We start from the raw sequence: 15,245 nt of genomic DNA on the forward strand, positions 1-15,245 counted from the left end.
TATATATATTATATAGTAATGGTATAAGTGTCTTAAAAGCTACTAGCTTACTTAGAGTAAAAATACTAAGCTTTTATACTAGATAAGTATTATCCAATTACTAAGTTGGTTATAATATTTAGTACTAAGTTATTATATTATAGTGCTAACTCTATATAGTTTAGATGCGCTTACACTAATGTAGACCCCTGCTAAGTAGTAGGCTAGATAGCCGCTTAGTGGTAGGACGAATAACTTTTGCCTAATGTGGGCGTCAGACAAGGACCTGGGGACCGAGGAAGGACTAGCCGGGGGGGGGGATCAAGGTGGAGAGGCCTGAACGTTCTGCAGGCGATGGTGAGGATGCATCGTAGCACACAAAGAACCATGGCCCATGGCTAATATGGCCCTCTCTGCATCGCATCGGCGGCAGCGCTTCCATGCCAGATGATCCACTCTTGCCACCCGCTCCCACTTCTGCTTGTGCCCTGCTTCTCGGCAAGCATTTACCCGGGCGAGGGGCCCCTCGCCCGCCGCTGGGCACGGCCGATCCTTCTTCTCCAAATAATATCGACATCCCCCTCGCAGAACCAAAGCTCCATCATGGCCGCAGATGCCACCCGCACCACGGCTGCTCTGGAGCTCCTCGAAAGCGTCGCGCAGCTCAGCGATGGCTTCAGAAACGGGGCCCCGGGCGCACGGGAAGGGCTGCTCGACGCGTGCAGGAGCCTGATTGCGGAAATAAGCCACCCCTCGGAGAACATGCTCGAGCTGCTGTGGGCGCAGCCGGCCCATCTCAACATCCTGTGGATGGCGGCCGAGGTGAAGCTCTTCCAGACCATGCGCGACACGCCAGAGACGGGCGCCACCATCGAGGAAATCGCCAGCAAATGCGACAAGAACGTAGACGCCATCCTCGTCGGCCGCATGCTGCGCCATCTCGCTGCCATGCACACGGTGCGCGAGACGGGCCCAGGCACCTTTGCCAGCACGCGCACCTCTTCTGCCTTTGCCCAACAGTCGTACCAGGACTCGATCCTGTACATTGCCGAAAACTTCCAGCCCGTGCACCAATGCATCAAGTCGTACTTTGAACAGCGCGACTGGAAATGTCCTGATTCCGGCCTCGATGCCCCGTTCCAGCATTGCTACCATTGCAAGGGACGCCACTACTTTGAGTATTTTGAGCAGAACCCGGAAATGGGCCGGCGGTTCGCGGGCATGATGGAGTCGTGGAGTCAGGGCCGGCCGCGCTGGTTCCATAGAGACTACTATCCTGTCGAGGAGAGGCTGCTTGCCGGGGCTGAGAAGGATGCGCCATTCCTCGTCGACGTCGGCGGCGGCTCAGGCCACGATGTCGAGGGGCTCAGAGTTGCCTTTGAAGGAAAACTCCCCGGGTCGCTGGTGCTGCAAGACCGGCCAGAGATTGTCGAGCTTGCGCAGCTGGGCGCTGGAACAGAGAAGATGGCGCATGATTTCATGACCGAGCAGCCGGTAAAAGGCGCGCGCGCATATTATCTCCATTCCATCATCCAGGACTGGAACGACCAGGTAAATACGCATATCCTGAAGTCCATTGTCCCCGCCATGAAGAAGGGATACTCCAAGCTTCTGGTCAACGACTTTGTGGTTCCGAGCCGTGGCGCGCATTGGGCGCAGAGTAAGTCATGCCCTTGTCTTGCATGTGCTAAATCGTCTCCCTAACAAAGACACAGCGTGCCTTGATTGGGAATTGATGGGCAGTCTGGGAGCACGGCACCGCACCGAAGAGGAGCATCGCAAAATGTACGAGGGTGCGGGCCTGAAGGTGACTGGCATCTGGCGACATCGGCAGAGTCTGGATTCTCTGATTGAGCTGGAGCTGGCTTGAAACGAGGGCTTCTTGAATGGTTCAGAAGAAGAGTCTGTCTCCGTGTGTTGTTGAGGTCGTCATGTTGTGTATCAGTGAGTAGAGGCTGCTGCAAGCGGAAGGCGCTGCTAGCTCCCATGGCCACATCACGTGAGCACCCATCTTTGCATCCTTTTCCATCTTGAACCAACTAAAAAAACACAGTACCAGCTCGACTCTAAAACAAAAATGTCGCAGTATTTCCGTTCAATCAACTATATGGTATCATTGTTGTTTCCAGCACATGACTTGACCCACTCAGGGCACTAGCGCCTTTTGGTCAGCCCTTCCCTTCCATCGCCGTCACTTGCCTCTTCTCTCCTCATCTCTCCTCATCGCTCCCCATCGCTCGCTGTCGGCATTCCGTAAATGCTGCTATCGGCATCCCATGCATCCTTTCTTGGCCGCACCGCCTGGCAAGCCGTGCAACCGTTCAGATGTCGCATTGCTGTCACGAGGAAGTATGGGAATGATATGGGATTCCAGATTGTCCATGTCTTCGCCTTCCTGTAGTGGCATTACAGGCTGATGAGAAAATCAGCACTTCAGATCTGTAATAGTCGTCAGCGGTGCGGCAAGTGGAATTCGCCCAGGCCTACATACAACGATGACCGGCGTCCCGGTTTCTTTTTACACATCTGCAGATTTTGCGGTAGTCGACAGAGCGAAGGCAATAGCATTGACCCTAATCACTACTGAATCCCGGGCAAACCCAGTTGTAATAGGGGGACGACTATCAAACTCGGTCAAATGGCTACGCAGCTTCGACCAGGCCAAGTGACCACATTCGGCAGTCATACCGTCCCACGCGATGACTCGGGATCTTTCATAGTGGTAGATGCTACAAAAAGTATCCAGTTACTTGAGAGCGAAGCTGCACTCAATGCTGCCACACTTGTCATTGACGGATCAACTATCAGCATTGAACAGCTGGGAACGCAACTTGCCTCCCCCCTGGCTTCGAATTCGTACCAGGTCCTGATGGAGGAGGTCTCTGTAAGTGTCTGCACTGAAAATGATGAGCAATATGCCGCTTGAATGAAATGGTTGTATCTGATCAGCTGGTGGGTGCCCCGCAGTCACGGGCAGGAAGAGAGGAGGCCCGGGCCCACATTAGCTAATCAAACAAAGGAGAGGGTGAATGTATTGTGCGACAACAGCGCAAAGTCTACAATGCACGTGCACCCAATTACACCTCTTAAGGAATGTGTATTTTGCCCCACATCGCCTCCAGAATCTCACCATAGCAGTAAATCGATTGGATTCCAGTTCACCATCCCGATCTCACTACCCCAACCCTTCACACTCTTTACAGCTTGCACAAACTACACTGTTCATTCTATAGCAAGACTTCACAACGATGGCGCGTTCGAGTAAGCGCCCGAGTGAGCATGAACCCAACGAGGCGTCGAAGCGTCCGCGTCGAGACGAGGCTCATATCTCCCCAAGGAGCCATCAGAGGGTCCCTGCAGGATACCCGTCGAGTAACAATAATAATCACAGTGATAATGAACGAATGCGCTCAAATCCTTACTTTACGGATGCACGAGGACCCCCTGTGGGAAATGGGAGGCCTCAGCAGGTCACTGCCGCTTATCCACAAGCTCACCAGATGGCCCAGCCCGCGCCTGCTCAAGAAGCTGCACTGGCCAAGATCTTCCAGGTTCGTATCAAACCAATATTCATGGCGCATTCAAAAGTTATATTGAGGAAGCTTGAGCAGGACCAGAAGCGACTCGCAGACTCGATGCCCCCGTACCAACCTCTAACGACCGAACCGCCTCGTACTTCTTCTAAACCCTCAAGAAGAGACTCTCAAAATGATACAAAGTCCGTCGAGTCCGCTGAGCCCGAATCCGAGTCCACCGAGTCCACCGAGTCCACCGAATGCGCCCGAAAGAGGCTCTACGCTATCCAGAAGCAGTGGGTCATAAATGCAAAACCCGACATTGAAAACCGAAAATTCTCCGCTGTTCCCGCTATAAGCCCCAAGGTGACTTCAATCGGGGCCCGCAAAGACATTACGGACCAAATGTTAATACCAAGCGATATTTGGCTTCTGCGATCTCTGTCCCCAACAAAACGATTGATTGCCTATACACACATGGCAAAGTTGGCGCGTAGGATGATTCAGTATGACCAAATTAGCGATGAATACCAAGATATCTGGAGCAATATTACAAGATTACGTGCTACTCTGTTCCAAAACGAGCAAGCTTGGGTGGCTAGGTCCAAGAAAGGTACTGACGAAGAAAAAGTCGCGCATCTCAGTAGCGTCTTGAGAGAACAGTCTGTACAAACAACCATCACGCAGCTGATGATACAAGAGCTGCAAGAATTTGAAAAACGCAATCCTTGGTCGATCACGAATGGCTATCAGGACTTTGTGGACGGACCCTCACCTGATGAGAAGACGCCAACCGAGCAAGCTGCGAGAAAAAAACCCACAATAATCCGCAAAGCTCAGAGGGATGATTGCGAAAAGTCGTATCGTGAGAAGAAAAACGAGATCGAAGCATTCTGCAAAGGCCAGGTGGACAAACAAACACGAGGTTGGGTCAAAGCTGCATATTGGAAAGAGAATCACGAATCCGGGCCACATGAAGCAAACCCGGCGGAAACAATCAGCCCAGACAAAGTCAAACACCCCCTTGACCAAGTCGCCGTCCCAGAATACCCTTTAGACAGCATCTTCGACTACACACCCCATCCGGACACCAAACGCTACAAGTGCCGGCACCCCTTTGACACGGGTAGGTCTTGCTGTCGTGACGGTCTGAATCGAAAGCAAATGCTTGCTTCGATTTCCAAAGACTTGTCGACGTGGAGAGGGAAGGTGGAACGCCTCATACAGAAAGGACAGCTCCACCCAAGCCACAGGACATGGAACAGAGACTATGGTAAAAATAATCGATTTGGTCACAATGAACAGGAAAAGAGTGTGGCGAAGAGAAAGGCAGAAGAAGAGCAACAGGAAGAGGAGGGACCAAGGAAGAGGTCGAAGACGGGAGGAGAGCAGACAAAGAAGGTTACCCAGGAGATGAAGAAGACAAAGGCAAAGGAACAGGGGGATGTGATTCCCGATGCAGGGGCTTTGGGTGGAGAGAAAAATGACATGCGATGCGATGTCATGCCTTCTCAGAAGAAGACCTTGGAAGTGGGCACTCTTGTCGCGAAAGAGTCAGATACATGGTCCGCATGCACACACAACGAACGCGCTGCACAAGGAGCGCATGGCAAGGAAATCGAGGCAGCACTCAAAAAGTACGACCGCGAGTATAGATACTGCCGTCGTATCGAGAGCATGAAGAAGTACCCTGATTGGGAGCGATTTGACAATTGGTGGAACATCAAGCATCTGCAGGTTCAAGGTATGTCGCTGTCTGCAGAGCAGCGAGATGTCCTGGGCAGGGGTGAGCCATATGGTATACCGGATAGAAATCCAGAAATTTCCAAAAACGCCAAGAAGACTGTATTTGCTGGAAAGACAACCGAGCGTGGAGCAGAGGGAGAGATGGGCGAATCTGAGCAGACCGCTGCTGTGCAGGGTGAAGATGGGGTGGAAGCCTTTGATGATGACGATGGTTTGAATGATCTTTTTGAGGACTGCGAAGAAGAAGAAGAAGAAGGTGATGGCTTGGATCATCTCTTTGAGGAAGATGGAGAAGGGCTTTAGGGATGGTGTTTCTTGTTCTGCATTAACGTTTGACTCTGTGGCGCAGTCAATAGTAGTCTGCAAGCCATTCATTAGACATGGCTTGGACTCTTGGGCAATGGTCGAAATGTATTCGAATGCTGACGGTGGCCGTATGTTACATGTCTTGCTTGGATACAGAAATGCAAAAAGAGGTCACAACATATCAAAGCAAGTGCCTAGGACAGGACAGCAACGGTTTGGATTTGAAACCAACATAACCAGTTTCTGTGTATCTTTCAGAAGAAACGTCTTGTTGACAAAGGCATCAAAAGGTGCACATGTGTGCATTATTCTGCTTCCGTCGTGGTCATTGTGAAGTGTTCCAGTGCATGCAAGTGCTGTGGCAAAACAATGTCAGTACACACTGGCTTTTGACAACAGCATTGTGAAGGACCACGTGCTTGTATATGGCAATAATGTGGACTCAAACAAAGCGCATTGTGATAGTCGACCGTCTTTGTCGCATTGTTCAGACGCCAAAGAGAAGCGCAACCCCTTCTTCTACCCACGCACCTCGAACATTTCTACCTTGACTCGACTAGCCTTGAAGTGGGAGTACTCAACCGAGCAGTCATCTGTGGCTTTCACATCGTCAACAAGACCCGACCACCCGGGTATCTACAAGTCCCTATCCATCCATTTCATCGAGATGGTCACCGCAGTGGCAGAGCGGGGCCCCGCCTTGCGGTACCACCGAAACATGAAGGAAATCGAGGTCCGGCCACGCGACTCACTCAGAGTACCCATGGAAGAACGGGTGCTGCACTATGTCGGTTGGGATTTTACGCGCGTCTGTCGATGCAGTAACCCCAAAAACCACTGGGAACGGACAATGGCAGTGGCAAAGAAGTCGAAACATCTGAACGCAAGTCTGATTCTGTACATGAACCGCCATCACCTGAACACATGCTCGATTGGAGATTTCGTACGGTGGCGCCGACTGCGCGAAGACCAGTGGAAAGAACAAGGCGTCGAGGTAGACGATTTCCATTATGCGAATGCGGACAAGAGCCTTGTGTGTCGCTGTAAGCGGCCGCATGGGCACAGCCACGGCACACCCCAGCATCCGGAGATTACAGAGCGGTGTGCAGAGTTCTTTTGCTCGAACAGAGATATGGAAGAGGTGACGAGAACAGAGTGGAGGAGTGGTGAGGATGATATTCCACCTCCGTATGCATCCGAAGCGCATCCCCAGTCTGAGCGGTCGCCTCAGCCGCGGCCGCGTACGGCGCAGAAAAATACAGGACTGATTCAGAGGGGGGGTGGTACTCAAACATGTGCCCAGCCGTCAGCTCCTCGCTTTCCGATGGAACAGAAACGCCCTGCAGTGCAGCAGGATCCAGAGATGCCACGGCAGGTCTGGCAGAACGCGCGCGCCTCGACGTGGCGGAGTGGCAACGGATTGTCTTCCGATATAAGCACACCACTGGGTGCGACATTCTCTTCACCCACAGAAACATGGGATGCGAGAGGAACTCCCTCGACGGAGCAGTGCACCTCTTCGTCGAATGCGTCTATTCTCTCCACAACGTCGACTTGCTGGTCCGAGATACAGCGCAATGCAGGCATTCCGATTGCGAAGCGAAAACAAGATATACCAAAACCAAGGATTGCTCGCGTCGACACGGTTGTTGACGCGCGCTCGGCGCAAAAGGAAATGCAGTCTGTTCCAATCGGTAAGTCACAATATAACAACCACAAGCAGCAACCCATTGCGGCCGGCAACGAGAGAAATGCACCAGGCGCGGAAGCCCCTGCATTCGGCGCTGCAGCCCAAGCAAATGTTGATGGCTTGTATGAAACTAACCGTCACGTGTCCAAAGTGTGTGAGGACAACAGCCACCATTCAAACCCTTTTGCTTACGACGAATATCTCCAAGAAAAAAAGAGAGAAGCAGTTGGGAAGGAAGACGAGAAGCTGCCATCGAGCAACTACGATTGGTATAATCCTTACGCTCAGATTCCATACGGTTTCGATGAGCATGACGGACTATTCAGTGCACCCAAAGCAGAGCTGCCCATGACCCATCGCATTACGGAGCTGACTGGAGACGTACCGCGGCAGCAACATACACCAACGCTGAAGAACCTGGAGGGTCGCCAGTGGGACACTGCGTCGGAGCTGGATGCAAAGGCCAAGCGTAGGTCGAGTAGCACCGACAACTCTCCTGCACTGAGCTTACTTGTAGAACAGATGCTCCAATATGCCGAGTCTACGATCCATGACCAAGACGAGTATATTCGTCGCCTCATTCTTAGGGCCCAAGAGTCGCCTGCACTGGAAAGCGATTGTCAGCAGTGCAGACAACCCCGTCGACCCCATGAGGAGGAGTACATGCTGACATTTCCTGGCTGCGGCCATTCGCTTCACAAGGCCTGTCTTCTCCAGAGCTTCCGCCAAGCAGATCAGGAGTTTGCCAAGTGTCCAGTGTGCCGCCTGACGCTGTGCCGGAGAACGCTATGGAACCGCGTCGATGATGACCGCGAAGCCATCTTTGGCTCGCAAGTCAACCCGATACAACCAGCATTGTCTGTTCAGTTCCCACACCGGACCGACACGATCGAATGCAAGTCGGAAGAAGTGGCGGCAGCGGCGCAGCTCCGTATCATCAAGGACTATGTTGCCGTGCACACGGACGAAATTATGCGTCTTTGGGAGGCAAATCGTGCCCAGCCTGATTGGTTTGCAGGCGTGGTCCAGCCCGTCGTCAGCTTGTTCGTGGGATGGAGGCCGTCGGCTCGGAGTCATCTCTTTGTATGTAACGAGGTGTTTCTCAGACTCATTGCCTGGGCGGATTTGGTGCGCGTAATCAACTTGTGCCGGGTCAAGGTGAGACAGACTCAGGGAGAGGGCGCAATGTTTCCTTGGCTCGGAGAGCTGCACCACAAGTTCGACATGGCCAAGGCACGCTATGAAAAAGAGAAGAAGACCTGGGGCATCGATGCTTCCCAATTTGCAGCCTGTGAGAAGATAGTGTTGCATGTGGTGACGCTTGCGATAGATAGCTGCATGAAGCAATGAAGACGATTGAATGACTGGCGGTGCGTATTTGGATAACGTCTGCCACGACTGGTCGGGAAAAGCCGCACGTGACCTGTCTCAGCAGGGTGCTGAACCGAGACCAATCCCATTCCCGGCAATGACACGCACTCTCCACTGCGATGATTTGACGGCAAGGCGATAGGTGCACCATGGACACCATCTGCTGCGGTAGCCGTGTCTTGCCCAAAGCCCCAGTCGTCGTGCACATTGTATAAATGCGGGCATCTCACCACTTGCCCATCTTTCACTCTTTTGCCTGCATCCGTTAGCCCACGCAATTCACTGTGCCTTGCAACCTGAGAACCCCTCAGCTCATATATCCATACCATACTAACCACCCATTCATCCAATCTGCATTTCAACCCGACACCCCAAGCACCACGGCTCACCTCGCTCAAACGCCCGTCCAAAACATGGCGTATCCCCCAACTGTCGACAACGCCCAGGCATGGTTGGAAAATGCCATGCAAGACCTGCACGCAGCTCCCCCTCCCCTCGTACCCTCAATTCATCCCGGCTTCGTTTACCGCCATCCACAAGGCCACCGCCTGTATCTGCCCAGCGAAGCCTGGACCGTTCGCTGTCTGGCACCTCGAGAGCGGCACCAACTATACGTGCAGCTTTGCGACCTCGGTCGCGTCCTGCTCCATAACCATCCTACGTCTCGTTTATACAGTAATGCTTTGCGCGAGCTTGGAGAAATGAGCGACCAAGTTGCTGAAAAGGAGAAGCAGTGGTACGCCCAATTTGCTGATGCGCAGAATGGGAGTCGAGCCGAGCATACTCAACGTTTCAAGGACATTGTTTTGCAACAGACATGGCCCGTTGATATCCTTACCGACCCTCCACTGGATACAGGGGGCTCACCAGGATTGCCACAAAGCCAGAAGAAACTTGCATCGCAAGATGCTGCCAACAAAAATCGCCAGCCGCCTAAAAAGGTTCCATGGGAGGTTGAGCAGCAGCGTCGAGAAGAAAGGAAGAAGAAGGCCGAGGCGGATCATGAGCGCTATTTGTCGCAGAAAGACATGATTGATGCACAATACCTACTGGGAAACAAGTTCCGCAAGCCGACGGATCCTGAATGGCAGAAGCTCGCTGCCTGGGATGACTACACGGCCGCCCGCAAGAGCAAGCAGCCACAACGTCAGAAGCGACCCAAAAAACACATGCCGGACACGAGCGGTGAACAGACGAAAAACGATGTCGTCCCCTGCCCCGAACTCCCCTCACGAGACCTGGCATCTTACCCAAAGAAAACTGCCGACATGTATATGTGTCTTCATCTCGACATGCCATGCGGTGGAGACGGTAAATGCAAAGCCAGCGCCCATAGATGCTGCCGCGAAGGCCTTTCGCGTCGCGACCTCGAAGACGCCATCAAGCGCAAGGAAGAGCGCGTCTGTGCCAAGATTGAAGAGTTGGCTTTCAGAGACGGCAAACTCGACAAGGCTCACAAGACATGGGATGGCTGGTACAGCAAATCGATGCGCGATCTCGACAGCACGCGTGTGAAGGCTCGTGCCCCACCCATGGACTGGACCAACGATCCGCGTGATGCTCAGGCGAGACTGATTCAAGAGGAGCCTCGAGGTACAGAGACAGAGGAGCTGCAAGTCGTCCAGGCTCACAACCCATCATACAGCAGCGACAGGGCCAACGTCAGCCTCGGCAATGCTCTTCTCCCAAGTGCAGGCCTTGATATGGGACTTCCAAGCCAATGCGATCAACCTAACGCCAGCCCCGACAATGCTCTTCTCCCTTGCGCAGGCCTTGACTTGGGGCTTCCCAGTGAATGGGATGAGGACGACTTTTTCATGTTTGAGTAGAATGAAAGGAACACGGGCAGATGAGGCATCCATTTTGGCAGATGTTTACTGATGAGCGGTAGGCCGTGTGGATGGCGAATACATACAGATGAAGCCGAGGTTGAAGAAGAGACTGGCGATGTGAAGCACGACAGGTGGTGCAGGTGGTTTCGGCGCTAGGGCCGTGCATGGCAGTGGTGAAGGAAGGGGTCGGTGTGACAGGAACCGTACAGCGTATGGGGGGAGGGGGTCTCGACCCCAAGTCTCGCGCATGTGCATGTCGCAAAAAGCGAGGCGCATGCAGGCAAGGCCCAAGGTAAGTCGAGAAGCAGTTGGCGGTGCGGTGGGCTATCGGTCCGAGACATGCTAAAAGGGACACCGTTGGCATGGTCGAGCAACCGTGCGGACGTTACTGTGTCTGCCTGAGTCGGGGGTGGATACGAAGCAATGGAGCCGTGCAGCCGGGATGGGAAAAAGGGGGGGCGTTTGGAGTTAGTATACACGCTTTGGCTGCTAGTGCTGGGGTGGGCAAGTCAGCCATGCGGCTTCAATAGCGCAGCCATGGCAGGATTAATTGCCCGACGGCGCCCGAGATGCCGCGTGGCGGATGGATGGCGGCGGGCGACGAGAAGCATCCGGTGACGCACGCGAGGGATGGATGGATGAGGGATGACGGGCGATGGATGGCGGATGGCGGATGGCGGATGGCGGATGGCGGATGGATGGAGGATGCGTGTCGGTGAAGGAGGTGAGGTTGTCGAGACCCCACAAAAGCCACCTGGTTAGCGGTGGCGGCGCAGCGCTAGTACAGACAAGGAATAGCGCGCCGCCCACGCGTGCCAGTGCGCAAGCTCGTCATGCTGTCGTTGTTTCTGGCTGGAACAATCTTTCTCTCTCTGCGCACTCTGCCATTCCATGCCTACATACATACATACATAGATTCTCGGCTGTCTGTTAATAATTATATCATCCTTGTCTGCTCCCTTTCTTTTCGCTTCTTGCCTCTTTCTCTCTGTCTCATCCGGTGCCGCCGCCTCCATCACCACCACCACCACCACCACCGCCGCCGCCACTCTTGCTGGCTGCCCTGCCCCTGTTGCCGTTATTCTTACATACACATACCCAGGTCTCCGATCCTTGCGCCGCATCTCCCGATATCGCTCATCTGCATCAGGCGCCCCGAAAAGAGCAGGTCCTTGTTGGTGACAAGATTCGCGAGCGCATCCCGATCGTGCATAGCAGCTCGTATTCGTTGCTTGACTGCGCCAATCTCGACGCAGCTAGGCGAAGCTGGGAAGGTGTGGGCGCGCCCCCGTTGCGGACAAGGGCTAATCATATTAATACCGTTGCATTTCCACCCCTTCAAGGCACGTGTGCCTGCATTTTTTTGTTGTTGTCCAAGATGGAGCCAGATGTACTATGCCACGGGCAGACAGGAGCCCCCCACACAACGGCGACTCCTCTGCTAAGCCTGCCCTCGGAGCTGGTTCAACACATCCTCAGTTACCTCAGCATATCAGATCTCCTCTCGGCCGGCCTTGTGAGCAGGGCTTTGCACGAGCACACGCAGCAAGACGTTATCTGGCAGCACATTGTCCAGGCCCAGGTGTCGGGCCCCGTGTCCAAGCCAGCACATCTGACATGGCAAGGCCTGTACAGGCAACACCATCCCTACTGGTTCATTGCTCGACGGAAGATCTGGTTCGCCGACAACGCGCACACGGGCAAGCTCATTGTCGCGCGCTACGACCATAGGCTGGATGCGATTGAGGCGTATGCGCTGGTTGCCGAGCGGCGAATACTGGCATCGTTGTCGTGGGACATACACCCCGATGCCATCATCCACACGTTTAGTCCACGTGTGCAGCTGGACCTGAATGCGCCAGTGATTCGGCTGAACAAGGACGCCTACGAAGAAGCCGTAGGACCAGCGGGCCGTCGCCTTCAAAAGGAAATCCCCATGAACTTGTCTCGACACGCGGCACTGTACTCGCAGCTCCTGCTAACCAGACCCTGGCCGGAACACATCACGACCGACGCGACGCCCGTATGGCCCCCGCTCACACTACCCAGTGCCCAGCGTACACGCAATGACCAGCCACCGTCGGGCTTTGCGCAAACGGGCCAAAAGCCCGGCCAGCTCGACGAGCTCTCTACTTGGACTTTCCGGTTGCGCAAGTGGATGCAATTCTCGACGCAGTCAATACGACTCAACATGCGCATCGGTGAGGACATCACCACGTGGGCGACACTGCCCGAGGAGTGCTATACGCCGACTGCACAGAAACCATGGCAGGGCATCTGGTGTGGCGACTATGCTGGACATGGTTGCGAATTCCTGGCCATTATGCAGCCCGACAAGCCCAGGCCTCTGCCCGAGCGAGCAGAGTGGGCTCTGCGGGCGAGCGAGCGCGATGGGAGCGTGAGCAGCAGCGGGTCTTGGACCACGGCGCCCACCGAGGCAGCGAGTTCAGACCGGAGCGAGGACGAGATGCAAACTGCAGACGATCTGGAAGACAGCGTGGCCACGCTTCAGGCAACGTATCACCAACGCTCAGCCGAGGCTCTTGGCCAGCCAAGTACATCGCCAGACGACGATGGCGTCTATCGTGGCCGCATCGAGGCTGTCAAACTGACTGGGGACCCGAATATTCCTCGGGGCGAATACACATTTATTGCGCCTGATATTGGACCGGGTGGCTTGTTGCGGGTTGCGGATGAGGAGATCTTCAAAGGCGCGCGCATTGTCCGGAGCGTGGGACACATCGCAGCCACGGGTTTCCGAGACGGTGGGTTGCTCTGAAGGCTCTACAAGCATCTTCGTTTGCTAACTCTTGACCAGACAACTACATGCCGTCGCAGCTCATTTTGATTTCGCATGACCGGATAGCGCAGTACTGGGAGACGTTTGGTCACGTGTCCTTTTACGAGCGAGTGGACATTGATGCTTTGACGAGGGTTTAGCCTTGGGACACTGCAGCGTTGATGCGCTTGATCGGGCACTCTACATTGTAGTGTCGTGTATATAATTGAATAGAGCATGTATCTATGTCCGTATGTATATATATATATATATATATTTATCCATATTTATACATGTATATCAATTAACGCTGAGCGACGAGCGAGGCGGGCTCGGCCTCGGATGATCTGCTGGGCAGAATGCGCCAGTCCCAAGAGGGACTAGTGGCACAAGTCCCTGTTCCTGTTCATGCCCGCTTCGGAACGTCATCGCCCATAATCACCAAAATTCAAGCGGCGACAGCTTTTGATTTCACAAACTCGTTTCCACCGAATCCTCGCCGTTTGCAAACAGGATATACATGTAAAGTATAGCAAAAACACCATGGCGAGCCACGAGCAGTACATACTGCGCGTCACTGCAGGCCCCACATACGATGTGGCCCAGCACGACCCTGTTCCTGTCAACAGCGAAAGGCCGGTGCGCATAACCTCGGACCTCATAGACGCAAAGCTACACATGCGCATCAAAGACTTCCGGGGTACGTCTGCCCCACGTGCGCCCCTCAGACAAGGCCCATAAAAAAAAGAGTATGCCAAAGTATGCCCACAACGGCTAACGCTGTAACAAAGGCCTGCCCGAGGGCTCACCAGCGACGTCGCCCTACTTTTCCACGCCGCAACATGTCTACGATCGTTACTCGATATCCTTTTCCTTTACGCCCAGGAGCGACATTGCCGGCGACAAGCTCGTGTTCGGAAACGACTTTGACCACCCAATTCGCGATCGGCTGCCGCCGCTGTTCGACAAGGCGTTTGGCATAGTCAAGTGGTGGATTGATCCAGGACTGGACGGCGATGTGTACGCCGACGAGCCGTATCTGTACGGCGCGCTGCTGTCGTCGATCAACGTATTGCGCATCGGGGCCAAGAACGAAGAGGAAAAGCCTGGCGATGCATCAGAACAAGGCGAGGCGGCCATTTACGAAGAAGGCGCAGATGGCGACGGAATGGACATCAGGAAAGCAAAGGGCGTGCCCGACAAGCCAGGCGCGCGACAAAAGTTCTTCTTGACCCAACAGAACCGCGATGACTTTACCTTTGAGGCCGGCCGCGAGTACATGTGCGACTTTTTCAACCCGTACCTGGACTTTAACGAGTTTGCGCTCAAGATCGGCTACGGGCTTCCCAACATCTCCATGATCCGACACTGGGACGGGCAGCCGCTGCGGTATGTATTGCCCACTTTCCCTGTAGCTTGCTCCACATGGGGGTTCTGCAGCATTTTGCTTGGATAGGGATTTGGGGGCTGACTTGATGGTTACTAATCAGTTCGCACACGCTTAGATACGTGCTCAAAAACCGCGAGACGAACCAAGAGCTCTTTGTGGTGGTGATTGAGCTGGTGCCGACAGAACAAGCCAAGAAGGACGGCGTCGAGGACGCCAAGGAGAAGTTTGAAGAGGTGCATGGGACGAAGGACGAAGACACGAATGGTCACCAAGACGAACTGGACTAATTTACGCCCGGCGTTTTCTTTCTTTTTTTCTCTTCGAGGGTGGCAGAGTGATAGGGCAGGGTCTGAATCAGCGCGGCGTTATGGTACTGGGGCGAGTTATATATGGGCGACGGCTGTGGCGGGGTTAGACGGCACTACTGTATGCACTACTATAGGCGCTAGCTGTACCTGCGTCTGGCGGCATGGGGCTATCTGTTTGAAGTATATATAGATATAGATATATATATATGTGTGTGTATATGTTCTCCATGTGATGGAGGGGAGAGGGCGCCAACACCAGCGCCGTTGCTGGCTAGGCCGCATTGGGATTGGCGCTGCCAAGGCCAGACGTCCGAACTTCGGCCTGCTTT

The 15,245-nt window shown here is 54.0% G+C and overlaps 6 protein-coding genes across 6 annotated transcripts; all 6 read left to right on the top strand.

Annotated features, from left to right (window-relative positions):
* Window positions 1–562: 562 nt before the first annotated feature.
* SETTUDRAFT_166132 (uncharacterized protein) lies at window positions 563–2,079 on the top strand. Its single transcript, XM_008032944.1, has 3 exons — window positions 563–1,639; window positions 1,695–1,978; window positions 2,033–2,079. Exons 1-2 carry the CDS (start codon window positions 583–585, stop codon window positions 1,847–1,849), a joined length of 1,212 nt encoding a protein of 403 aa, XP_008031135.1. The 5' UTR covers window positions 563–582; the 3' UTR covers window positions 1,850–1,978; window positions 2,033–2,079.
* Window positions 2,080–3,614: 1,535 nt separating this feature from the next.
* Window positions 3,615–5,543, top strand: SETTUDRAFT_99395 (uncharacterized protein; the record flags this gene model as incomplete). The annotated part of the gene is made up of 3 exons (XM_008032945.1): window positions 3,615–4,359; window positions 4,474–4,940; window positions 5,010–5,543. The coding sequence occupies 3 exons, from the start codon at window positions 3,615–3,617 to the stop codon at window positions 5,541–5,543; spliced, it is 1,746 nt and encodes a 581-aa protein (XP_008031136.1).
* A 721-nt stretch (window positions 5,544–6,264) lies between these two features.
* SETTUDRAFT_98256 (uncharacterized protein) lies at window positions 6,265–8,586 on the top strand (the record flags this gene model as incomplete). The annotated part of the gene is made up of 2 exons (XM_008032946.1): window positions 6,265–7,226; window positions 7,455–8,586. The coding sequence occupies 2 exons, from the start codon at window positions 6,265–6,267 to the stop codon at window positions 8,584–8,586; spliced, it is 2,094 nt and encodes a 697-aa protein (XP_008031137.1).
* A 434-nt stretch (window positions 8,587–9,020) lies between these two features.
* SETTUDRAFT_24167 (uncharacterized protein) lies at window positions 9,021–10,436 on the top strand (the record flags this gene model as incomplete). Its single annotated transcript, XM_008032458.1, has 1 exon — window positions 9,021–10,436. One exon carries the CDS (start codon window positions 9,021–9,023, stop codon window positions 10,434–10,436), a length of 1,416 nt encoding a protein of 471 aa, XP_008030649.1.
* A 1,368-nt stretch (window positions 10,437–11,804) lies between these two features.
* Window positions 11,805–13,379, top strand: SETTUDRAFT_174401 (uncharacterized protein; the record flags this gene model as incomplete). The annotated part of the gene is made up of 2 exons (XM_008032947.1): window positions 11,805–13,204; window positions 13,258–13,379. Exons 1-2 carry the CDS (start codon window positions 11,818–11,820, stop codon window positions 13,377–13,379), a joined length of 1,509 nt encoding a protein of 502 aa, XP_008031138.1. The 5' UTR covers window positions 11,805–11,817.
* A 311-nt stretch (window positions 13,380–13,690) lies between these two features.
* SETTUDRAFT_166133 (uncharacterized protein) lies at window positions 13,691–15,124 on the top strand. The gene is made up of 3 exons (XM_008032948.1): window positions 13,691–13,918; window positions 14,010–14,607; window positions 14,724–15,124. The coding sequence occupies exons 1-3, from the start codon at window positions 13,762–13,764 to the stop codon at window positions 14,893–14,895; spliced, it is 927 nt and encodes a 308-aa protein (XP_008031139.1). The 5' UTR covers window positions 13,691–13,761; the 3' UTR covers window positions 14,896–15,124.
* Window positions 15,125–15,245: the final 121 nt, after the last annotated feature.

Source organism: Exserohilum turcica (genome assembly GCF_000359705.1).
Source record: "Exserohilum turcica Et28A unplaced genomic scaffold SETTUscaffold_8, whole genome shotgun sequence".
Classification (NCBI taxonomy): Eukaryota; Fungi; Ascomycota; class Dothideomycetes; order Pleosporales; family Pleosporaceae; genus Exserohilum; species Exserohilum turcicum.

What these genes read in the sequence shown, in the direction of transcription:
- SETTUDRAFT_166133 (XM_008032948.1), top strand. Translation starts at nt 13,762, where the DNA reads ATGGCGAGCCACGAGCAGTACATACTGCGCGTCACTGCAGGCCCCACA. An exon ending in GCGCATCAAAGACTTCCGGG is followed by an intron (nt 13,919 to 14,009) that starts GTACGTCTGCCC and finishes GCTGTAACAAAG; the next exon opens with GCCTGCCCGAGGGCTCACCA. An exon ending in TGGGACGGGCAGCCGCTGCG is followed by an intron (nt 14,608 to 14,723) that starts GTATGTATTGCC and finishes GCACACGCTTAG; the next exon opens with ATACGTGCTCAAAAACCGCG.
- SETTUDRAFT_166132 (XM_008032944.1), top strand. Translation starts at nt 583, where the DNA reads ATGGCCGCAGATGCCACCCGCACCACGGCTGCTCTGGAGCTCCTCGAA. An exon ending in TGGCGCGCATTGGGCGCAGA is followed by an intron (nt 1,640 to 1,694) that starts GTAAGTCATGCC and finishes ACAAAGACACAG; the next exon opens with CGTGCCTTGATTGGGAATTG.